The 25,744-nt window shown below is 44.7% G+C and overlaps 1 protein-coding gene across 4 annotated transcripts in view; it reads right to left on the bottom strand.

Moving 5' to 3' along the window:
* Positions 1-3,324: 3,324 nt before the first annotated feature.
* Positions 3,325-25,744, bottom strand: part of Hlf (HLF transcription factor, PAR bZIP family member) — a 56,212-nt gene continuing 33,792 nt past the window's right edge. For 3 of the 4 annotated variants that reach the window (XM_021655183.2, XM_060386988.1, XM_060386987.1), the window contains exons 3-4: positions 12,514-12,734; positions 3,325-7,775 (exon numbers count right to left, since the gene is read on the bottom strand). In XM_021655183.2, the coding sequence (XP_021510858.1) occupies positions 7,557-7,775; positions 12,514-12,734 (440 nt within the window). In that variant the 3' untranslated portion in view covers positions 3,325-7,556. The remainder of the gene's footprint in view (positions 7,776-12,513; positions 12,735-25,744) is intronic. The other variant, XM_021655184.2, reaches the window with a different exon arrangement.

Genomic DNA, 25,744 nt, shown 5'->3' with positions numbered 1-25,744 from the left:
CCCACGGAGACTGAGCTGCCCATGGGCTACATCTGAGGGGGGTCTACGTCCTCTCCATGCATGGTCCTTGATTGATTCATCAGTCTCTGCAGGACCCCTGGGCCCAGATTTTTTGGCTCTGTTGGTCTCCTTGTGGAGCTCTTGTCCCCTCCAGGTCTTTCTATTTCCCCATTTATCCATAAGATTCTAGGACCAACTAGGCCACGGAGAAAGAGGATCCAGACAGTCCTGATGAGAACTTATAAGCTAGGGTCAGATAGTAGGGGAGGAAGACCTCCCCTATCAATGGACTGGGGAGGAACATGGGGCAGAAAGAGGGAGGGTGGATGAGACCAGGAGGAGATGGGGGAGGGGGCCACAGCTAGGATACAAAGTAAATAAATTGTAAATATAATAATAATAATAACAATAAAGAAAATGAAAAAAAAAGTTCATGAGAAGACCTACTTTCCCTCCCTTCTCTCACCTCTTCCTGAGGCATGAGAGCCTGATAAGAGAAAGACAATTGATTTCTGGGGAATGAAACTGGATTGCATCTGTGCCTTGTGACTCATACTAGAAGTCCACCCTATCTATTTCCAAGGAAAATTGCACGGTTCCCAACTGGCTAGTGACTGCAGAGTCAACCAAAGGACACTGGTGTCCGGTCTTTTATATTTGGGAATTGAGTTCCAGTAGCTGTCTGGAGGTTCTTCTTAGAAGAGGCTTGGGGCTGCACTTTGAATGGAGAAGTTACAGAGCTATGTTTACAAAATAAAACAAAAAACACTCCGTTTACATGTATAACGAATCGGGGTGCCTTTTGGGGATGGCGGTAGTGAAGTCCACAGCGCTTGCACGGCCACTTTATCTTAGGGGGTGGGAAGCCACAGTGTGATAATTGCTGGGGAGCTGTCTTCGTTACTTTTTCAGTTATTATGAGAAAATATACGGACAATAGCAGTGTAAGCAGGAAGGGTTTATTATCACAATGCCAGGGCTCAGTCTATCACCGCAGGACAGTCACAGAAGCCTAAGGTAGCCGGCCACATTACATCCACAGTCAAAAGACGGACAGCGATGACTGCCTGCTCCACTCATAGTCCAGAATCCCAGCCCGTGGAACTTTCGGTGGGTTAGTGTTCCCATCTCAATTAACGTAATTATGGAGGTCCCTCACAGAGGTGCCCAGAGACGAACCTCCCAGCTGATTCCAAGTGTCATCACGTTGACAGTTGACATTAACCGTCACAGAGGTCTAGCGGTTACTTATCTGATTGAGGTGACCAGACAGGTAGCAGATATTAAAAAAAAAAATTAAACAAGGTGGCAATTGTTTTGGCTGATGGCTGCAGAGCATTTGGCCCATGGTCATTTGGTACTAGTGCTTGGCAGGACAATATGGCAGCTGGAGTGTGTGGCAGAGAAAGGAGCTCACCTCAGACAGGAAGGAGAGGGCTTGTAGGAGAAAAGGGAGGAAGGAGTACCCCTGAGCATCATCCTCCCTCTAGGTCTCACTTCCCAAAGATTCTGAACCCTTCAAGCACAGCATCATTAGCCAGCGAGCAAACATTAAAACCATGAGCCTGTGGTGGGCATTCCATGGTCAAATCAAAACAGATGTGGCTAGAGCTGGACCATTAATCCACTTCCTGTCCTCTAATACACTTAAGGGAGAAAGCTTACAAGCGGATCTAGCCTAGGGGACAAAATGATTCTTTGTTGCCTGATGTCCCTCCTGCTACTCATTTGATTTTCAAAGGCCAGAGAGAGGACACTAATACCGAGCCGGTTCATTCTAGAGGCTTCTTATCTATCTTGTGGATTGTCCAAGAACAGGAGAGGAGACTGGACAGTATGGGGGTGCAACCCATATTTTGCTGGGGATTTATGTATCTGCCTTGTGCATTATATATAATCTTGTGTGATGCAAATGATATTAAAATAACAACACTAAAATTCAGAAATATTAACTGTAAAGTTACCAGCTAGGAATTGAAGCCCTGTCAAATTAGCCGTTCAAAGGGTGAGGATGGGGAGGGAAATTATAGGGCTAGGTGTTGTATTGATTTTGGTAACTTGAACAATGAGACCTGGGAAGTCAAGAGGCCGTTGCAGGAGCACAAAGGCCTTTATAGATCTGCCATTCACTCCTGCACTGGTCCGTTTAGCATCCGAGGACTACTTTGCAGACTTGAGTGTGTACAGGGATTAGGTTACTTTAACCAACTGTCAACTGTTGGAGGACAAAGTATTCCCAAGAAACCCATGTGCACAGACCAAATTTAAAGAAGTTCCTGCAACTTTTATATGTGTTTTTGTGTTTTTCTTTCCCGAAAACTGACCTGGCTGAGAGAGTGCTTAAAGCCTCAGGCTTGATATTGCCCTTGTAGGCTGTGTAGTTGGGCCTGGAATGGTTTCGTCCACACTGCACATGTATAGACTTTTGTCTTCATCATTGCCTATAAATATCTACTTACATAACATTTCACATTGTAGCAGGTATAGGTACCCCAGAGCTGATTTATAGCATTAATCAGACCTATACAGGCTATGTGCAAACACTGCACCATTTTATATAAAGGATTTGAGCATCACAGATTTTGGTCGTTGTTGAGGGTCCTGAACCATTTCTCTTCAGATCCTGAAGGTCAGCTGAGCTCAATCACATGTGTGAGTTAAAAAAATTCAGATTTCTGGGTCCCAACTCAAACTGGCTTCATAATTACTTGATCTGTGCCCCTGTGATATGTCTCTGGGTGATTTTGTTTATCCAACAAGAACAACACAGATCCAGACTAGCTTCTGAAATCCCCCTCTATATGGCACCTAGTCAACAGAGCAGGACTCATCTCTGTCACATCTGTCCTCATCACTTTTAGAACACTTTTTCATTTATATTTTATGTGTATGGGTGAATTTTGCTTGCATAAATGTCTGCACCCACAAAGGTCAGAAGAGGGTACTAGATCCCCTGGAACTGGAGTTATAGGTGGTTGGTTATGGATGGCCATGTGGGTGTTGGGAATTGAACTTGAGTCCTCTGGAAGAGCAGCCAGAGCTCTTAACCACTGAACCATCTCTCCTTCCCCTTAGGTAAACTTCTTAACTTGCCTATGACATCATTTCCTGTTCTGTAACATTGTTACTTCATTGGTTATTTTGTGACTAAAATATTCCATTGTATAGTGCAGTATTTAGTACATATATGGTCAATAAATGATACTTTATTACTAATTATATAGTATAATTATCATCTATGCAAATCTCTTTAAACAAACTCTTGGTTACAGTGATAGAAATAAAATCAATTGGTAGCTGGCTGTTTACAAAAATACATAGAAAAAAAGGAAAAAATCAATTTATTAAACATTTAGAAGAACAAATAAAATTTCAGACTTGACAGCATAAATACCACCAGTATCAAGGTATACAATTACACTCACCTCCCGTTAACTTGAACCTATTTAACAGATGCAATCTTTGTGGTGTTGCCGAAAGGATAATAGCTAATTGTCATGTCTCGTGAGGTGCTAAACAATTACAGATTTTATGTCTCCATTTAAACATCCATACACAAACACACATTCCCCTGTACACATTTTGGCAAAACGCATTGACTGTAGTTACTAAAAATTCAGTCGGTCAAGACCTACACGTTTCGCTCATTTGTTAATGACACTGATTTTACCAAACCCCTGGAGCTGAATTTGGCTTCGCCACAGAAATGCATTCAGGAGCCCTCGGCAGGAAGCAAATACAGTCAGAGCCAGAGCAGAAGGTACCTACCACAGGAGGGCATCCCACCTCGGTCACCGATAGGGAACCAATCCCAACGTTAAACCCTGGCCTGTGGAGATAGGCCACATACAGCCCAGACCCTGCTGGGGCACCTTGCTATTTAACTCTGACAAAGTTTGAGTTTTTCTAAAAGAAACAATAAGGGCAGAAACAGACGAACCCTTAGAAAGATCGAAGTGTAACTTGTATTGTACACAACGTCAGTTGATTCACCTTTGGGCAGGAGGGAAGTTGCCGCCTACAGCTCTGCACAGCTCTTCCAAACTCAAGGCTACAGCCCTTTCAACGGTCCATTTAGAATTAATGTAGATTTCCACACGAGGCTAGTGGGTTAGAAGGAACCTCTGGGTTCTTTTATTGGCTTTCCACTCACCCAGTGACTGAATCCCATCACGCCCTTCTCAAATGCAGGGTCCTTCTGCTTCAATGGATGGTTCCTTAAGGGCCTGTTATATTTAGAGACAAAGGCCTAGCCCGGCCATGCCTGATGTGTTTGTGAATGGCTCAAAGCACCGCTTCCTCTAGAGTTGAACATTGTCATTTATAGCCCTCCCATCCCCTTAAGGTAGCATCAGCAGAGAGATACACGGATTCATTTATATTTTTAATTTCTTTGAAAATATTGTTGAAAAACGAGATGACATGACCTAGTCGGAAAGTTGCAATGCTGCTCATTCCACATTGTGTCTAAATGACAGGGCATGCTATAGCTTGGATGCACTTTTAGTGGCCAAATAATTAGTCATGGGAAGATGCCTACATTGAAATGGTAACAGTTGACAACCGGACTTCCTAACGGCTGTGGTCTGCTGCAGTCACCTGACCCTGGGTCCTAGCTTCTCAGGCCTCATCTACTTAACGTCCACAGACTAATAGAAGTCAGCCTGGGGGAGGGGGTCGATAATTAACCATGGATAAGGCACCTGTGGAGATTCCAAAGTGTTGATTTTGTTGTTGTTGTTTTGTTTTGTCTTGTTTTGTTTTTAATGAGGTAGGTTTCTAAAACCTTTCCCGGAATACAAAAGAATGTAAGTTTTTATTATGATTTTTTTTTAATGTCTTCTGCAGAAAACATGTGTGGTATTCATTTGATGGAAAACGATTCCAAAAAAGACCAGGTATGTTTTTCTGACAACTACTACTTGATAGTTCCACGAATCTGGATGGTTCATCGGTGCAACACGTCAACACTTCTCTACCTAAGGTCACATATACTCATCTTTGCTCTGGGGAACACCGTCATTGAACAGTTCTGCAGCTACTTTTTTATCTTCAAAAAGACCAACTCTTTGTCATCCCATGGCTATTACTGAGTCATCTCTTATTCAGTTCTATGTAAGATTGTTGAAGCATTTTTTTTATTAGTAGTTTACTTGGAAAATTTATTTCAAGTCTCATACCCTCTCCTACCCTGCCATTATCTAAGGCTTGAAACAAAACAGGCACCTGGGAAGAAATCCTACAGGTCTCATTTTCCAGAACTGTGACACTAGACCGTAGTGCAGCTGATGGAATGAGAAGGGTATCACCGGATCCGCAGAGAATTCAGGTACTGTGGAGGCAGGAGACCGGAAAACATCCATGGATGAAAGGGGATTTTAATCGAGCACAAAATGTGCCTTTGAAGAAACAGCAGACTCTCTCGACATTATACAACTCAGTGAAACAAAAGAACCATCTTTAAAGTCAAAACATCTATCAAATTATAAGCCATACACATAGCACCGAGGTCAACCTTACACTGCATGAGATGTACAGGCCGAAAGAGAACAAAATCGTTTGGGGCAATAACACTCCATGCCGGCAACTCAGAACTCCAAAGCGAACATTTATGTGGCAGATGCTTTTCCTAAAAAACACTGTATCATCCAATAAATATTTGACTAAAACCCATTTTGTGCTTTTGGGTGACGTTAACTGACTTCCTCCCGAGACCTAATAAGAAACAAGAAAGGGCTGGAGCAGGATTCGTCACAGCAAGCCTCAATATTGTCATAAAATTTTAATTCTAAGCAGAAAACATGCTGATGTGTCAGTAATAGGTTTAAAATATTAAAGACTTCAAAAAACCCCCAAGCACTCCTCCGAACAGCATTGGTGAATATATATCTTTGCTATATAATTTTAAAACATGGAATAGTTTTCCTTTTTTTCTCTTTTCTATATATAATATATGTCTTCCAAAATACATTGTCAGTATTTATATCTGAAAAATACTGTACAAAAAAAGAACTTCCTATAATTACTCTGTATAAACATTAAACAATTTAATAATCTCTCCTTTTGGTCTATAGTAAACATTTAAATTGATTGGATAAACCACAGTTTGTGACAACACCATCCCCTTCCGAGATACACCAGTGTCTTTTACATTCATTTTTCAGAAGTCCACTTGATAGGCGCACATACGTTCGAAAGCAAAATAGGGGATAAGAAACACAGAATCATAAATTTGAGAGGCATTCAGAAAAGGACACCACAAGGGGCAAGGGGGGGGGGGGAGGGAGGGCTTTACAAAACATCAACCTTTTAACTTAATTAACTGATTTCTAAAAACAGCAAAATGTCGTCCCCAAAACACATATTACAAAAAAAAAAGTAGGTGAACTGAATCTTAAGTAACTGAACCATTTTGAATATCAAGAGGGAGATGGAAAAAGTTAACTAGAAAAGTGGGCGTGGCTGGGTGTAGGGAAGGGAGACAGCACGAAGAAGCACACCCATGGCAAAGCCTTCACCAAGATGCTTTTTTTTTTTTTTCTTTTTCTTTTTCTTTTTGGCTTACATACTGATAAATTAATCCCTCATTCTTAGGCTCCCCATTACCCTCTGCTTCCCTGTCCTGAGAATGTTCCGGTCATGCGCAAATGCATTACTTTAATTTTGATTTTTTTTAAAAGACAGTGAAATTCCTAGGTAGGGAAAATTTCCTACATCCACTAGTTAATACTCAGGCAGCATGCTCTAGCGTACACTAGGATTATTGCTTTAGGTACAGACAGTGCAAAACACACTCTGTGTTCTATAATGGTACTTGCTTATCTGGGGTTGGTGGAGTTAAAAGGAAACTTAGTAGGTAGCAGTAAGTAAATATGGGATCTACTAAATCTAAACAGCACTTTAGATTTGAAGACAATTATCACCAAAACTGAAAGGAAAATGAGAAGGGGCGGCGAGAGAGGGGGGGAAGGAGAGAGGGGGCAACCTATGAAGGAATTCAGCTGTGGTGCTAGGGTAGGCTATGCACCTTCTTAGCACGGCAATCGAAACAGAAACAAGAGCTTATGTTCTTGATAACTGAGATCCACCACTTCACCAGGGACCTGTCTCCTGAAGCCACGCGGACCCTGGCAAAGTAAGATGGCTAGGACATGAAGCAAGGGGCGGAAAGGGGCAGGAGTGGAGAGGGGAGGGGAGGAAACCCCACAGGGGTCCCCAGAGTGTAATAAAAACATGGCACCTTTCTTGTTCAGAACTAAAAGACAACAAGAGGACTATCTTAAAATGGCAAGTGTGAAGGAATACACACACACACACACACACACACACACACACACACACACATACATACCGCTGACCACACATGGGACTATAAGCATGTGTACAGACACACACACACAAACACACTCACATACAGAGATGCACACCAAAATGAGTCAGTTGCGTTTATGCCTCTGGTAAAGTGCTGATGTCAGAAAGGTTGGTTTGGGTGTGGTGCTACCAGACAGGAAACAAGCTGTCCATCTATTCAAAAGCCAGCCCACAAAAATGCCACCCTACAGGGGCCCATGCCTGGCCTCGTACTTGGCAAGTATGTTCTTGCATTTGCCCAGCTCCTTCCTTAAGTCAGCCACCTCCTGGCGGAGGGCCGAGTTCTCTTTCTCCAGGAACGAGGCCCGGATTGCAATCTGGTTCTCCTTCAGCCGCCGGGCATCACGGGAGCGCTTGGCCGCCATATTGTTCTTTCTGCGCCTCGCCCAGTACTTGTCATCCTGCTCATTAGTTACAGAAGGAAAAAGAAACAAGATATTAGGTTTCAGCTGCACTGGGTGGCAGCCAGGGGTGGGCTGAGACACAAGCCTGGGTTTCTTAATTCCTGTCTCTTTCCTTTACAGCTTCTACGTGTCTGAGGGAATGGCCTGCCAGCCATGGCTTCCTTCCTAGAGAAAAGACCAACCTGTCACAACAGGCTTTGCCCAACGCAGTTGTGTGCCCAGTGAGGCAGAGCTCAGAGCTTAGCTGAAATCTGGAGGTACACCACACACCCTAAATTCCATTCTAATTTTCTTCACTCTCTTGGTTATATTTTTTTTAACTTATTTTTTTTCCTCCCATGAATACACATGTAGCCTTATCTACAGTGGGAGTGTGTTATTGGAAGGCAATATGGTAATATCTCTCAATAATATACATACATAATTTCTGTTTTTGAATTAACTAACCTCCCCCTTTAAGAGAAGGTCTTACATAACCCAGACTGGTCTTGAACTCACTATGTAGCCACAGCCACCTGAACTCCTGATCCTCCTGCCATTGCCTCCTTATCACCACCATGCCAAATCTCTCTAAAATCTACCTCGATGAATACAGCCCCACCTCCATGATTCCATCTAGTATTCTCCATGTACATAGACACAGGTGCAATCAGTTATTATAAAATTATTTACAAAAGCTAAAAATGAGAAAAAGTAATCATCTATAGTAGAGTTGATAACTACGTTATCATAGAGTCACACAGAGGGACACTCTACAGTTGTTAAAAATAAAGCCTTGGGGTGGGTTTGGGGGATGCAAAGATCTGTGTGATACACTATGACGTGGGTAGAAACGAGCCATCTCCTGGAGATGATGCACGTTTATCACAGTTTGATTAAAATTACACTTTACTAATAGTGAGAAGCCCAGCTGGATTTATTGTGGCCAATATAGGTGTCTCTATAAGGGAGACCAAACCAGCAAGGCAACAGCCAAAGGGTATATAAACACACTTTTAGTTTATATCCTGAGCTACCAGAATATCACCTAAGGGGCATGTCCACTTTGGTAATTGAAAACAGAAATTAAAAAATATATTAGCTTTCATTACCCAATGTACTCCTACCAATGGCTAACATTTAAATAATGTATTCTAATTTCCTGTGTAACTGCTTGCTGGGCTTTAATTACTGCATCTGGAATTCCCATATCTGGCTCCATCATTGCTCTCCTTACCAAAAGAAAGGAAAGCTCCCATAAGGACTGATGGGAAATCTTTTTGGACCTTCTTAATCCGATGAGGGGATGGCGCCAAAAGGAATTTCTGCAACTCCATTTGTATCAACAACTTGCTACAGCGAATCTCTCTGTTTTTCCGAAGCTGATACTTTAGTTCATGCCTCCTAGAATAAGTGGGTGAGACCAACCCCTCCCCTCTCTTGGCATGCTGAGAACAGCTGGCATTGGAGGGAGTCATTCACATGGGTGTGGCTCAAGGCTTAAGGTAAGTTTAAGGTAAGTGGTCTGCCCCTATACTTGTCCATTACCCTCAGCAAACATGTACCTCGTGTGAAGACCGTGTGGGAGATGGGAAAGTGTGTGGAGGAACTTCCTGTCTGCTTGTCACAAGATTGTCCTTTGTTCATAAAGGGCCTCTAGATTTCTACACATTTCACAGTATGTAACAGGATGAAAACGTGATCTTCATAACAGCTGGTATGAGAATTCTTCTTAGGGAGGAGAGAGCCCTTTGAGGCAAACCCGGAGGAGCAAGTGTGGACAGGTATTCTATGGTTGTTGATAGAATTTGGTGTTTGTGCATCTCAAAGCTGGTGGGACGGGCACAAAGGGAGACTGGCTGTCCCAGTGACATCACATAGGTGAGGGGAACCAAAGGTTTCTTCACAACAGTGAGGCATCCAGCTCTGATGGAGCCTGTCTGTGTGACTTGGATGTCATCCTCCCTTCCACCCCCTTTATAGTATCAGGAAGCCTACCACACTTGTCAATATGCCCAGGAGTATGGTTTCCAAGAACATTCCGAGGAAGGGCTGAGTCAGAGCAAATCAGAACCTACACACAAGGGGACACGAGGGCAGGAGGTGAGGCTGTACATGACAGCAAGCTCTTGGGAAGTTGTAGAATGGATTTGACTCTCTGGGACAACTCTGACCATGTCTTTAAGGACCAAGGACTCACCAACTGACCTTAGTGTAACCAACTCAACTTCTCTTCGGAGTTTTTACTCAGACCTCTTATCACTTGTAAAGCGCTTTTCCCCCAAGCCTCATCTGCCCACACATGCAGATGAGCTAGATGAAGTGTGGAATGGAGAACAAGTCTCTTAAGTAGGAAGGAAAAGAAGAACAGAGCTGTAAGAAAGGATGGAGAAGATGGGAGTGATGGAAGAGGGAATGCCTGCCCCAGCCTAGAAAAACCACCTTGCCTCCTTTCATCATTCTGATTTGAAACAGGGAGGCAGAATCCCTAGTGAACATGATAAGATTTGACACTAGACCCCCTGTTGCATCCTGTACCTGCCATAGCTGATGCTCTCTGGCTACCTTCACTCAGGGACTCACTTCTAACCGGCTGACACTCCCCTTTTCTCTACAGAGTAGAATGTCTGTGAGATCCAGCACAGTGTTGATGCTGGCTCGCGTTAGCATCCCCTAAGCCTCTGAATGAATGATCCTTAAGCGTGCTAAGGAATAAATGTGAAAAGGCGTTATCAGTCAGGAGTCCCCGTATGTCATCATTCAGCTCTCCCTCAGTATGCATGCTAACCCAAAAGGCCAGAGAAGAAACTCAAGCACGTGTGGGAAAGACCATCCTTGGCAGGTTCTGCCCCACCTCTTGGTTTGCTTGTCATGTGATACTGAGGGCCACAGACACCTTGTCTCCCACCCACCCCAGCTCAGTCCTCTCTGCTGAAAGGAGAAACCTCTCTCTCTCTCAAACACACCCTTCTCTTCTTGCTTCTTGTCAGCTTCAGATTTGTGCCTTGAGGCTTCACCTGCAATTGAGAAGAGCCTCTAAGGGCACATTGCAGGGGAGGCTCCTGCCAGTTCCCTACCCGTCATGCGGAAAGGGCAGGCTTAGCCATGACAGCAGCGATGCATATGATTCCAGGACAGACGGTTCATCATGGCCTCTTTGCCGCCAAGAGTACATGGGCCATTAAATGCGCTCACTCTTCAAACACAAAAACTCAGAGACTATGGCAAGGTCTGGCCAGAAGCTTAATCTACTACTTGCTAGCATTCTGTCAAACCACTTCCCCGTCCAGAAGGGGCCCAGGCCGAAGAGGCTTCCTGGTTTAGGTGAAGGGATAAAACTCTGAAATACACAGAATTAGATTACTAAGAACTCAAGACCCCAGGAGGCATCCAACTGCAAGAAGGTACTTTATTCAGCTTGGACCTAATCCTACAACCCCTTGCAATCTAACTATCAGATCCTTGAGGAGTTTAGATTTTCTGGTATTCTTCCTGTAGGCTTTGCTGGTTTTGATTCTTAGGGTGACAGCTCTTGTTTGTTGCAGGAGGGCCCCTTGTCTGGGCTAATGTGCTCCACTGACCTTTCTAGAACCTGTCTTAACTCTAAAGTAGGGTTCACTTCAGGTCCCCTTTCTGCTCCTCCATTTCCTCAACTATGAAGTGATAACTTTGGATTTCAGCCCTGTCACTTGCCCATTCTGTGGCGATTAAGGCATTCTCAGATGTGAGGATGGCAGCCGTGCTTTAGATCTCCTCGGTACAGCTGCCCCTTGTGTTCTTTCTAGATACAAAAAAGCAGAAAGTCTGGCCTACCACTGCATGCAATGTCCCAAACTTTCATTCTCCTAGGGAGTGTTCTCTATATATGAAGCATATTTAAGTCTGGGCAATGGGAATCAGGTGTTAGAAAAGGGCTAATTATGCTTGATCCTAACGCATTGAATACATATGGTCATTTATTGTTCTCACGACTGGAAAAAAAAAAAGCATAAACAGAAAAAGTCCTATGAAATGGCTAATCATAAAGAGTTCTGTGCTAGAAGAATTTCAGGAATATCCTTCATCCTAATGTAAATGCATCAGAATAAACAGGCCAATCTGTTTCCCTGATAAATGATGCATCCCCTTCAACACAGCAGAGAAAAACCACCAAGAACAGAGTGTTTAGTTAATGTCGTGAGAGCTTTATATGACACACAAATAACGGCAGTGGGTCCAACGTCTCTGCCCAAAACATGCTGTCCCGGTTACCCAGAGTCAGCAATGTGGAAGGGGAAAGAAACCCAGACTTGTCTAGTCCCCAAGACACTCAAGGAAACGGTAGAGTTCACTATCAACAAAGAGTGAACACTGGAGGCAGGGCTCAGAAAACTGAGGTATAGTCCACGTTCCTTCTCAAATCATCTAGTTTTGTTTTGTTTTTTTCCCTTGAAGCCTTGAAAGAGTTGGGCTTGATACATGAGCTCATGGGACCTCTTGTAGAGAGGAGCCAGTTTGCTTCCTTTGGGGACTTAACAACTCTTCAGCCCTTCACCGTTTCTCCCCACGTCTGATCAGTATCAAGACATGAAAGCATATTTCAGAAAACTCCTAGAGAGGAAGTACTGTGCCAAGAAGTCACGTCACATGCCAACAAACATAATCAGAACTCACAGGCCCTTTGTTTCCGAGTGTGTACGGCCTTCCTGAAATCACCTCTTCATTTTCCCCTAATCCCACTCTCCATTTGCCCACAGCCTGATTACCAGTTCCAATTTACCTTCAAATCATCGGGAATGAAGACTTTGCGAGCTTTCTTAATCATGGGCTGTGGCTTCAGTTCTTCTTCCGAGAACTTGCGTTTGCGAGGATCAAACATTTCCTGCCCTGGGATGCTGGAGAGGGCAAGGTCTGCTGGATCTGGTTCATACCCAACCGGGACCTGGATGGTGTCAGGGTCAATGGGACTCGGTGTATTGCGGTTTGCTGGCAACAGCTGGCCTGGAAGAACACAGGAGGTTTAATTTATGTCAGTTCTAAGCCAACCCAGGTCAGAGCCACTTAGTGATTTTTCTAGGAGTGATGAGAGACTTTTAACTAACTTATGTCTGACCCTACTGCCGTCTGTCCTTATTCATCTATCTTCACCGTACTTCCGAGAACACAGCAGGCACAGCATGATTGGCTTATGTCTTATCAGGCAAAACAAACAGGATGGAGAAATTAAAAAAATATATATATACATTCTTATTTTCCTATCCCATGCATTGTGTTGGCTAGTTTAACGTCAACTTGACAAGAGCTAGAGTCTGGGTTCCTGTCCTATTAAAGTTCCTTCCCTGACACCTTTCCACGATGTATTGTGACGTTGAAGAATAAACTAAATAGACCCTTTCCTCCCCACGTTATTTTTGGTGTTTTATCACAGAAATAGTAATCCTAAGTAAGATAGACATTGACACTAGAGAGTGGTTGTTGATGTGACAGACCTAACCACGCTGTTTTGGGGGAGGATTGAGGAAGGACTTTGGTGCTTGGGGCTGGAAACGCCGCTGAACGCTCAGAGCTCAGTGAGTTGTTCTATGGCAAGTTGGAAGATAACACTGTGCAGTGTAGACTGTGGAGGCATGTAAAGTTTAAGAGTAAAGTTTTGAGTCCCTCAAAGACTCTATTCAGACCATCTGATACTTTGAGTTTAAGAATGTTGGAAGAACCCTGCTGTTTGAGGTTACGGTCCTTCCAGTCCTGAGTTAACCATTCTGAGTTCAGCATTAAGGGGCAGGGCCCCCACTCCCCACCAGCGCCTCCTGCTCTCTGCCTGGCTTCATCTAGAGAGTTTCTTTAGACATAGATGCTCCTAACCACATTTGATATATGGCCTTGGACACAGCTTCCTGCTAGCTCTCCCCTCCCCAGTCTACACGATAATTAGGTACTATGTTTCCATTCATATGATAGGAACATGCTGTTTAATGCAAATCAAGTATACTTGAAGCGCCTAGTCTTAACCAAATATGTACACCTATCCCTGGGGCCCCTCACCACTCCCCAAGGGGTATACAACCTTTGTTCTCTGAAATTAAAGTTGAACTAGCTCTCTGCAGTGATTCCCAGTATGGCTGATCTCCATACAGTGCTCACCAGCCTTTCTGGCCTTGTGCCTCGTCTTGTGCCCCGTCTTGTGCCCTTCCTGTTTTTGTGGGCTGGTGAGAGACAGTCCCCCAGGTTGGAGAAGAACCACATAAGAACCCATGGTTTTTATCAACTGGGGCTGAAGAATCAGCTGTGATTAACAAGACCTCAGAAGTGAAACCTTTGCTTTACTGGGACAATTGATGCTGGCTACCCGGGTCCAAGAAATGTGTGGTGTCTAAGAAGAGACTAGCATCAATGAGGTGAAATCTTAGGAGAAACGTTTCTTTGGAATCAACATGGAAGCCGTGTTACACAGGTGGCTAAGGTTGATGCGGGCAGCCAAACTTGGCAATATGTTATGAGTCTCCCGGGTGATATCAGTTTTTAGGGCGTGAAGTGGTCATGGAGAGCGGCTGGGTCTTGGCACCAGGTGAGGCCAGGTGAGGCCATCGGTGAACATGCAGCCTCAGTCGAAGCAGAAGCCCCAGGATTGAAGGGTTCATGGAGAGAAGCTGAGGCTTGGCACCAAGTGGCCAAGAGTCCTCAAAGAGAGGCTGTTTGTGAAGGTGCAGCCGAGTTGTCAGGTGTTCCCCAGGTGAGTCACAGAGATGGCCACTTAGACAGAGTAAGGTATAGTGGTAGTCGGATGAAAATCAATTATCACGTGCATCCAGAGTGTAGGAAACCATACGTAACACAGAAGAGGTTAAGGAGGGATCCTGGTGATGAGCCCGGTAGAGCTGCATCTTGGAATAGATAGTAATCAGCAAAAGGGCACTCGGACACAACATTAAGGTAGACATAAGTATTTCAATGTATGTGTGCGTTGTGCTGTATGCTGGCTTGTCAGTGTAGGTATGTGCTCTGTGCAAGCATGCATGTGAGGCAAAAGGTAGACACTGGGTGTCATTTCTCAATCATTCTCCACCTTTATTGCCCAAGGTGGTGGCTCTCACTGAACCTTAAACTCATAAATTGAGTTAGGCTGGCTGGCCGATGAGCGTCAGGGAGCCACCTGACTCCACTCCTCTCTCCCTCTTGGGGTTTCACATGGGCTCTAGGGACCTGAATTCAGATCCTAATGCTTTTGTTGCAGGCACTTTACCAACTGAGCCATCTTCCCATCCCCTCATTTGCTAAGTTTTTTTTTTTTTTTTTCTTTCCCCTGGGGATAGAGCTATGGCCTTGAGCGTTGTAGGCAAGTATCCATCACTGTGGTACGTCCCCATGCCTCCAGTTTGCATTTTTGAGGAGCTACAAGAAGTCGTCCATAGTTAGAACCCAGAGCCAGAAGACAGAATAACTTTTAGGTAAAACTATAGACATGAGTCCACAGACAGAGGCCAGACAAATCTGAATGTCACAGGAGGATTCTGAGGAGTGGTGTAACAGCTAGTTTAAAATAACACTCAGGTGGAGACAGGTCAGGTGCAAGGCTATTGTGGTATAACACACACACACACACACACACACACACTGACTATACAAATGCTGAGAAGGGGCACGTTAAAAAAAACATATTCAGCAGATCAGAAAGCGCAGAATGGAGACAACCTAACTTCGACTTGAACCCTCTGCAGGCTGAGCCACTGGACTGCACAGGCATCCACGGAACAATGGGTGGATTGTGTCTCTTTGTCTAGCTGGTGAAAGTGAACTTAATAACAGACCAAATGTTTATGCTGGGCATTCTGAAGCTTAGCTTCTGGTTTCACCCGAGTCTCACAATTGCCCCTTTCATGCCTGGAGAATAAATGAGAGGATACAGCTAGGCTGTGTTTGGCCCAGCTCCTCTTCTTCCTCATTGCCAAAGGTAGGCCCCCGTGCATGAAGAAATCTTTAGGTTTCATCTAAAGGCCTACCCCTAGGTGAAGCATATAGGCAGCTGCTCATACCGTCGTGAAAGTGAAACCCTGGGTATGTATTTCCAAAAAGGCCTGGGAGGGGATGTGAAAAATAATGAACCAGATGACCTTCTAGGTCCCTTCTCCGCTTTGAGCTCTCTTTGTGTGCTGCTTGCCAAAGAGGAAGAGACAGCCCCCGAGGCATTGGCAGATGATGGGGTTTTCTCATTAGCCAAGCTGCTGCACAGATCCAGCTTCTGAGGACTGCTGAGCTCGGTGCTGGATGGTGATGATACAGTTTCGTCCTGTGCCTCTTGACCTTGCCTCGAGAGGAACTTCATTTCCATCAAAGAGGGATGGTAGTTTTCATGAAGGAATTATTTTTGACCTTAATGGCAATACTGCCTAATGTCCTATCACCACATCCCTGACCACTTCATAGGTATCTACTCTCTTCTACCTTTTTACATAAAATTGTTATATTCTAGTGTGTGAGAGAAGGGGGTGAGGGAGAGAGAGGGGTAACATCCATGTGAAGGTCAGGGGACAATTTTCAGGAGTCAGTGCTCCTCTTTCATCACGTGAGTCCTGGGGATGGATTAAACTTATGTTGTCACTGAGCTCTGATTATCATTACCAGGATTGGTGCCTTTACCTACCGAGCAGCTTACCTACCTCTTTCCCTACTCTCTTGAACGCTCGCTCCATCCCTCCGTCTCTCTCCCTGGTTTTTTGAGACAGGGTTTCTCTGTGTAGCCCTGGCTGTCTTGGAACTTGATCCGTAGACCAGTCTGGTCTTGAACTCAGAGATCCTCCTGCCTCTGCCTCCTGAGTGCTGGGATTAAAGGTTGTGTGTCACCATTCCTGGCTTTGAATAATCTCTTAATGCTTCTCCAATAGAATCTCTCCATTATTTCAAGTCCCTCCTTCAGACTTTAGTATTCTGTTTATTATGATATCTTAATTGTTTTAAGCTTTACACACATGAGCATGAATGTGTGAGCAGGCAGATGTACACATACACACACAAAGACATACATGTGCACGCTGGCACACACCCTTATTACCTGACCACATTGTTCTTCACATTTTAGCTATTTCATAGGCATCCACTCCTCATTATAGTATCTACTCCCATGTTCTGCTATGGCCCTCTGAGACCCTGAACTATGACATGCACCCATTGTCTTTCTAACAGTAACGTTTGCCATTTAGGCAGAACAATCTAGCATTCTTTCTTTCTCTGTAGCCCTTTTCTCCATGGAAGTAGGGCTGGCCAAGTGGAGAAAATGTAAGTGTACCTCAGCACAAGCAAATGGCTGCCCCAGGGTCAAGCAGAAAAATGACGAAGGACAGAGAAACAAAACCAGGGCCCTCTTGTCTTCCTTTTTGTCTGTCTTTTCTGCTACATTACTTCCTGCTGACGTTGTTTTTCCCTTTTATTCTTTTATTGGAAACTCCCAAGAGTCATTAGGTCATAGGGAGAAAGGCTTTTGTTATGCTTGTCTACCTTTTATGAATTTTCAAATTTTTTTTACCATAAAAATTGTTGACTTGGAGTATCAACACTACATTTTACTTTTGATTTATCAGAAATGTTCCCAGAAAAACCTGTTTCAAATGCGGAAACAAGCTGAGAAAGTTCCCACAGCCCTCTCAGAGCACCCCCACCCCCACCCCCACCCCAGACGAACCCCTTGCTGTGACACTCTCCTGCCTTGAATCATTACCATGTGAAAAAAGTTTAGAAATTGGTATTGGGGATGAAAGCAGGGCTGCTAGTATGCTAGACAAACACTCTACCACTGGACCACATCCCTAACCCACTACCATTATGCCTTGGCTTTTACACGTAAGCAATATAACCCAAACGGGATTATGTGTCTTACTTTGCTTTTGAAAATATTTTAAGACAAAAAAAATATGAACACAGATAGTAAATCTATGTGGATTGCTCTATAGGGATCAAACCGAGGGACTCTGGCAAGTTCATCAAGTGTTACCACCCCATCCCCAGCTCCATCCCATGTCTATTTTCCTGGTAAAGGATCAGTGTTATGTTACCCCACTGTTTGAATATAATAACGTATCCAAAATGTCCACAGCTAGTGAGCTTTTAGGGCAGGTTTTTAAATACAGAAGATCTCTAGAAACAGGGCCGCTCACACAAAGCCAGGTCCACTTAATATATATTTATATTCATCAATTTATATATTCATTTATCTACTAATATGTTGATATATTAATATGTATCACATTCAATATATTCATCAATATAGATATTGATGAAATGTATTTCCAAATTTTGCTCTAAAATGTTATTCTATGCATATCTGCACAGACATAAGCAAGAGTCCAAGTTTCATCCAGCTAAACATTCATTTGTAAAATGGTGCCAGTTTGATGTGCACGAATCATCACCACTGATTTTCATCTCTCCAGTTAGGCATCAAGCCTATCACCCCACATGATAACTGGGAACCAACTTTTCCTCTGTGTACCCTTCTGGTTTTATCTATCCCCCAACTGATTTATCCACAACACTGCTCCCACAGCTAAGGCCCAGGGAACATCCAGGAGAAGGCAGCAGAAAGATTGTAAGAGGACCATAATGTCTGCTGTGAGATAGGATCTTCTATATGGGTCAGGGAAGCGACAGCCACAAAATCCCTGCAGTACACCACCAGCTGACATGCCAGTGTGGACGGGGGAATTCTTACGCATATAAATACTTACAATAAGTATTTTATTCCATGTAATATGATAATATATAATGAAATATGATTATATAACTATACATAATTAAGTAAGAGGTCATGAATTCTAGAGGAAGTCGGGGGACACAGCAGAAGCGGGAGAGGGAGGAGTGGAAATGGTAATATAGATACAATATACCTATGAGAAATTCTCAAAAAGACTTAAAAAGATGATGCAGGCTTTATTTATTAACTTAAAAATACTTTTATTGTGTTGTATTTCTTTGTGAACCTTGTGCATTACTGGGGTAGGCTCACGTGTGCACCTGAGTTGAGGTCAGAGGGCAACTCGTCGGAGTTGGCTCTCTCCTCCTACCATGTACCAAACTCAGGCCATCAGGCTCCACGGCAAGGCCCCTTGATCTGCTGAGCCATCTCAGGAGCCCAGTGTTTACTCGATTTCAAAATGAAACTTTATTGACTACTGATGTAATCTTCCCATCTGGTTTTCATATAACAGCTCTCCCCACACTGTCCGTGTTCTTACAGTTTTTTTTACTAATGAGAGATTTTTCCACTGCAATTTATATCTTACACATGTATACAACACGCCCAGTATCTGTACATAACCCTGTACTTCTCTTTATTACAACCGTAACTTGAGTTCATTTGAGTCACCCAGAATTCCTTTTCTTGTACAACATGAAAAGGTTGCTAGCGAATGTTTTCCAAATGCCTGGCTCTGGTGACTGATACTGGTGAGGCTTCACGTTTCACGGGACAAGTTCTGTCTTCACTGCTGTACTTTTTATAAGAATGTCTGTGGTTGCTCCCATACACACATCCTTTGGGATGAGTTTCAGAATGCACTTGAGAATTCTGGGTAAAGATTGCAAGTGAGCCACGAAGCAACAGTTATCTTTAAAACATACTGAAGATCCCATTTTTATTTGGGGGTCTTAAAGTACATGCAGCAGTTCAGTTCTTACGGTAGTCTTAACTTTTCACATTTTTCCTGCGTTTATTAATTTTTAAGTGCGCTTTAGCATTTGTCACTGGTTCCTTTATTTCCTAGCTGGTTTTTGCCAGTATGTAGGACGTAATTGGTTTTAAAATGCCAGGCTCAAATCCAGCCACTTTCCCCCCATCCTGCTTCTAACAGTTCTAGCAAGTCTGACTTTTCTTAACGTTTCAGTAAATGATTTTATCATCCGCCACAGGGGCCAGTTACAGCTTGCTTTGAATGCTTATAATTCCCACTTCTTTCTTTTGAAGAGTTTTAATCTCACCGCGTCAGCTGCACCTGTAACACGAGGTGGGATGAGGTGAGACGGGTGATCCCTCTGTCCAGACGTCAATGGAAAATGCTGTTAACATCCCACACCATTAAGCCCAAGAGGTCACAGCCTCACAGTTAGGGAGCTCCAACCTTATTGTATTGGCAGTTGATTTTTAGATCAGAAATAAGAGCATTAAATTTCCTCAAATGCCTCACCCTCTTTAAAAAAAAAAAAAAAAGAGTTAAGATAATTGTGTGGGGTTTTTTTTTTTTCTTTTTTCCTCCTGTATTTAAGTTTGATGTTTCTCTATGGCCTGATTTAAATCCTGCAGATTCAACCCTACTATGTAGTCTTTTGGGCCTTGTGTTCTTCTCCTACAGGCCTCATGATGACACTTATTTCCAAAAGAGCCAAGGAAGATTCTAGGGGAAAGAGTAGAACAGAGATCCTAAGGAAATCTGGGAAGAGATTCAAAGTCACCTTCAAACCCAAAGTTGGTCTAAGATTTGGTTACCTCATAGGCTTGCCGAAACCCTTCTGTTCCTCTTCTTTCATAAGAGTTTAGCAGCCCCTGTTCAATTAGCTGATTAGCTGGCAGACATCATTCAGGAGGATGAGCAGGCTGAGGGAAATCCTCTATCAAGAAAGGCTGAGAAGAGGGAGGGTGATGTGTACATTGGCCAAAGAAGTCCCTTTCCAAGCGATGGCTGGAAAGTCTCATGGTCCAAAGCCTGGTCTCAGATATTTCTCTCCTGCCTACTTCTCTTTCTATCATTAGTTTGAGATCTGTTTGCCTGTTATGATTGCCTGGATCCCAGATGGTCATAATAGGATTTTTTTTTCTTCTCTTGGCACCTCCCAGATTTCAGGAAAAAAAGAAAAAAAGAAAAACAAAGCACATTCGGGGCTCATAGCCTGACTGCTTTAACATAAAACACCCCTGTTCCTGGAAATCCCTTTAGAATATAAGAAGGCCTTTGCCTTGGGGGACTGTAATAGTATCTCAGGATCAATAGAGAGAGTGCAATATGTACAAAGATTCAATTAAAAAAACAACTCCTGAGTATATCCTAAAGATGTGAGTCTTCCCAGACTCTGAGTCCAGGTCAGCTGGTTTCTGCTCTGATGGAAAGGGATGTTATTTCCTTTAACAAGGACCCTACAAATACAGGTATGTTCCAGTGACCCAAGGTCCCTCCCCTGCCCATGACTTTTCCATGTGACTTAGCAATTTCAAGCAAATCTACTTCCAAGCCTCTCAAATCTTGGCTGGTCTCCTGCCTGGCCCTGGCCAAGAGAATATGGGAAGAGTGAAGAGCGCTTTGGTGTTGCTGCAGCTGAGCCTAAAGGCACTGTGCAGGTTCCCGTCTCTGAGCAGCATCTGCGTCATGACCATAAACACGTCTGGGCGAGCCTGCAGGAAGGTGGAGGGTGCTGGAGAGGCTAGAAGATCAGCTCAATCACCTGCTCCTAGAAGTGTGGGTCCAGCTAAGGTCAGAACAGCCACCGACTGACTCACAGCAGTTGCAGGGGAGTGAACAGTAAATCCTTACCTGCGTATGTCCCTGAGTCTTTGTGACTGGTTGGCATTCTCATGGCAGTGATGAACTGAGCTGAGGTCTGCTGTTCCGGGAACTGAGCTACTGCACATGGGGAATGTTTACGGCCCCATTCACATTACGTCGAGGGGTTAAGAAGCTAACGTTGAACTGGGAAGGGAAATGCATTTAAGTTCTTTCTAATTCCAGCTCTGCCACCTGAATATTACACATCAGGACACTTGTGGATAGAAGAACAATCGCTCCTCCACACCTGTCAAAGTCTGCTTGGGAAGAGGGATGATTGGTTTCTCCTCTCTGAGACAGACAGAGACAGAGACACAGAGAAATATATCACACAGAGACAAAGAGAAACACAGAAAGACAAATAGAGATTTGTGAGACACAGAGAGATGGGGCAAGTGGGAGAGAGACAGAGATGTTTTTCATGGTATCTTTTCTTTCTGAGTTTTGGTTTCCTTGTATACAAAAAGAGATCAGAGTGTGGGCCGAACAGCCAGGGAAGAAATACACGAAAATGAACCAGACAATGAACACAGGTTTAGCATAGTACCTGGAAAGAACCTGATGAGTGGCCTATATATAACCATAACCATTTACGCAAAAAGTAAATCCAACGATCAGAGGCTGGGTCACACAGCAGGTCCATCCCTATTTCTAAGCCAGCACCACCCCTTTCCAGAACAACTGCAACTTCTGTCCTCCTAACTATTTCCTGTCCTTCCATCCAGGCCCAACTGTAATCCTGCTGCCAGAAGAAACTCAAACAGACACCCAGGCACCTCTGGTATCAAAGCTTCCAGAATCATTCCACCGCCACATATGACAACACTGAAGACTCCTCTCCCACACTGGCCCTTCCTCTTTACACACACATGCAAGTGCCTGCTGCCTCAGGCATAGGTGTTTGGTATTGTCCCCTACCTACAACTTTCTTTCCCTCCACCACATGGCTGGTTTTTTTGCATGAGTTTGGTTCCAGCTGTAACCCTCTGATGTGCTTGAGCCACACCCACTGCCCTTTGGGTTTCCTCTTAGCATTCATCATCAGACACATTATTATTTTTTACAAGCGCTGGAACAGGGACTAATTTTTCTCATGTTTACTTTCAAATTGCTTCTAAGGGGGGGCGGGGCACCTTTACTTTTCAAAACCTGAAAGATGAAAATATTTTTAAGCGGGCATGTTTTTGTGGATACCTGTGTCGCAGGGAGCTTGGTAAATGCTGCTGAGGGAAGATCACCCAAGGGGCTGGAAAGTTAGAGGAGAAGGAAGAAAGGGGGGCCCAGGAGCTGTCAAGAAACAGGATGAAAGAAGAAACCAAAGAAGGGACACAGGAGTTAATGAAAGAAGAAATGTAGATTAAATAAAAAGAGGGGACATGGAAGGGAAGAAAGTAGTTAAATGGCAGGGGAAGGAGGAAAAGAAGACACAGAGAGAAAAGGTTTACCCTGGGGCTGGAAGGGTGGCCCTCTGGGTGAGAAAACCTGCTTTGCGAGCATGGAGACGATTTCAGATCCTGACAAAGCTGGCCATGGCCCTGTGCGGGCTGTAACCATAGCACCAAGGTGGCAGAGACAGGAAGATCACTGGGGCTCGCTTCCTCGAGCCGAGCTCAGGAGAATGAGCAGAGAGAGAGCAATACAGCAGCTCATTCATCCTCCTCTGGCCTTCACATACATATATGCCACAGCTTGCACACATGTGCGTGTGTGCATATGAACATGCATAAACCAAAAGAAAGAAAGAAAAGGCTTAGCCTAGGATTATATTGGAAAAGGACCTCTGCTCCCCCAAGAACTAGAAGCTTGTCAAGACTTGGATGGTTTTAAATATCCGTAGCCTGGCATTCGGGGTGCTCATTCTGTCAGTCAGTCTCTTTATATACACATATATGTCTATACGTACATACATATACATATACATATACATATAAATCCTCCCCCTTAACACACACACTCACTCACATTTTTGAAGATGTACTCAGATATGGTGTCAGAGAGTAGTCATTCTCAAGACTGCAGAATAAATACAAAGAAAGCCCCATGGAAAAGACGACTTTGATCTCCAGGCTCTTACCTAATACTTCCGTTCACTGAGTAACAGGCTGTCAGCACAAATGAGGGCAAGTAGTAACGCTGCAGGGCCACCTGAGCCCCGGCGTGTAGACAGCAGGAAGGGAGCTAGTGTGTTCTGTCTAGTGTGAAGACGGATGCAGTGTGTCCTGGAGGCAAAGCAGGTGGCTCCCCTCCCGTGAGTATCATCGTTAGTGACTGAGGGGTAACCGGGTGGAACCCTCGCCTCATCAGGCTTTTCAGAAAGATTACCTCGTTTGTTCAATCCTCACGTGAGCTCTCTGGGAGCGGAATTACCACTATCCTCATTCTCCAGATGTGGAAATAAAGGAATGGGAAGCAGAGGAGCAAAATCAGCTTGGAAATGCTGCGTCGTCTGCCAGGCGTGACCAATAAAACAGCCAGGTTTGTCCCCTCTTCCTCACTCTGCAACAGGCAAATGGACCACTGGTGGGGCCATGACGCCTCGACCTGCCTCTAGGGCAAGCCAGGATCAACCCTGCATCATGCCTGGGAATCTTCCAAACAGAACTGGCTAGGGATCCTCTAAACTGTACTGCATTGAACGCCCAGCCTGCCCTGCTCAGGGGACAGTCACACTGCCTCCTGTCTTACAGATCCACAAGACAAAGGCCATAGCGATGACACCACTTACACTGTGTCACTCAAGTTAGCTGGGACTCAGCCACTAGGCATCCAGAGCCTAAATGCATGCTTTCTCCTTTACTTCACCTTCTCCTGCATCAGCAGCAGAGGACTAAAGGGAGACTTTTTCATCCCCATGCCTCAGAGCCCAACAGGTGCCTAGACAGGAGTTCGAAATCCAAAGAGACGAGTACAGCCTTGTGTCATACACACCAGACCCCAGAAAAGCCAGGTCTCCGCCCTTGTTCCTCTCTCCCTCTGTGTCATTGCTTCATTTCCTCCCTGCTCTAGCTCCAAGATAGTGAGCTTGTGTGAAGAGCAGGACCACATTTGACAAGACAACCACTGACGAACCAGGCCAGCACACCTGTCACTATGGTCCCTCACAACCCAGCATATGCAAGGAACCTCTCTGTAAGCCTCCTGTTCCTGAGGAGACAGGGTTCCTGAAAGGGTGTCATATATATAAACAACAAGTTAGATTCCAGGCCATTCCACTCGGGGAAGAAGTGTGTTATACCTATACTCTGTATGATTAGCATGACAATTGTTGTTTGCTATGAGAAGAACGTGATGCTGAGGCCCTCATTCCTGCTCAGGACCCCGAGCCTAAGGGGGAGAACATTGCTTATCAGGAATGAAGGCAGGTCACCAACACAGCTCTGAGGCTTGGGGCCAGTCACTGTACTGTCCCCTCACCTGAAAACTGGGGGGGGGGGGACGACAGACAATGCCGCTCACCTCACCTGGAACCATGGGACACACAGCAAGAGGGAAGACCCCAGGTGGGTCTGGAGCTTGAACCTCTCTCCTGCCATGCCCTCGGCTCTCATTGCCTCTAGCCCTAGCCTTGCTAGGCCTGTCAGACACCGCCAGGTGTGACTCTGTGCCCAGGACAAGCACTTTGCCCTGGGGCTGCCTATCAGTACTCAGAGTGGCCTTGACTTGACTCTGCAGCTTCTAACTTGGCAGGAGCTTGGCCTGGAGGATTATCGAGGCTTTTCATTCCAAGGGTGTTTGTCAGCAGTCCTCTTGCCAGAGCTGTCAACAAAATCTGCCTTCTTGAACCCGCTGAGTGGTGGGACCAGAGCTCACAACCACAGCCTGGCAGAAGCCAGTCAGGTGGGGAGGGAAGAGATATTTCAACTAGAGGTCAGAGTGTGTGTGGCCTGAGGCCTTCTCACTTTTGGTCCTCAAGGAAAGGACAACTAAGTACCCTCTACCTGCTCTTCCCTAAGTTGAGAACCTCACCCAGACCTGTTGGAGGATGAGAGGCATTACAGAATGGCAGAAGTCAGCATATATGGCTCTGTGGCTTCTCCTCTAGATAGATGTAATAGCATGCCAGGAGGCCACAAATGAACTCACAGTGCCGACAGTCCTGAGCATCAGCGTGAGTTCCATTTGGGATCTTGCAGCTCAGAAGCCTCAGAGGTGGATACAGATGCCATGGATGGGAAAGGTGGATACCGACGCCATGGATGGGAGAGGTAGATACAGATGCCATAGATGAGAAAAGTAGCTATAGATGCCATGGATGGTAAAGGTGGATACAGATGCCATGCATGGGACGGGAAACAAGAAGCCTTGCTCTCCCTGCTCCTCCCCTACACCCATTCCCTGTCCCACACTCCACTCCAATATTTGGACCTATGCAGAAATGGGGTGGTTTCCTAGTTTGTTCTGCACTTGTGAGTGGGTAGGTAGTGTTATGTCCTGGGGAATGAAAGATGAAGTCAGATAGCCAACCGCTGGCTGGCTCAAACTCTGCAAACT

Source organism: Meriones unguiculatus, chromosome 7 (genome assembly GCF_030254825.1).
Source record: "Meriones unguiculatus strain TT.TT164.6M chromosome 7, Bangor_MerUng_6.1, whole genome shotgun sequence".
Taxonomy (NCBI): domain Eukaryota; kingdom Metazoa; phylum Chordata; class Mammalia; order Rodentia; family Muridae; genus Meriones; species Meriones unguiculatus.
The sequence above is the reverse complement of the archived record's forward strand: the minus strand, read 5'-3'. Positions and strand labels throughout refer to the sequence as shown.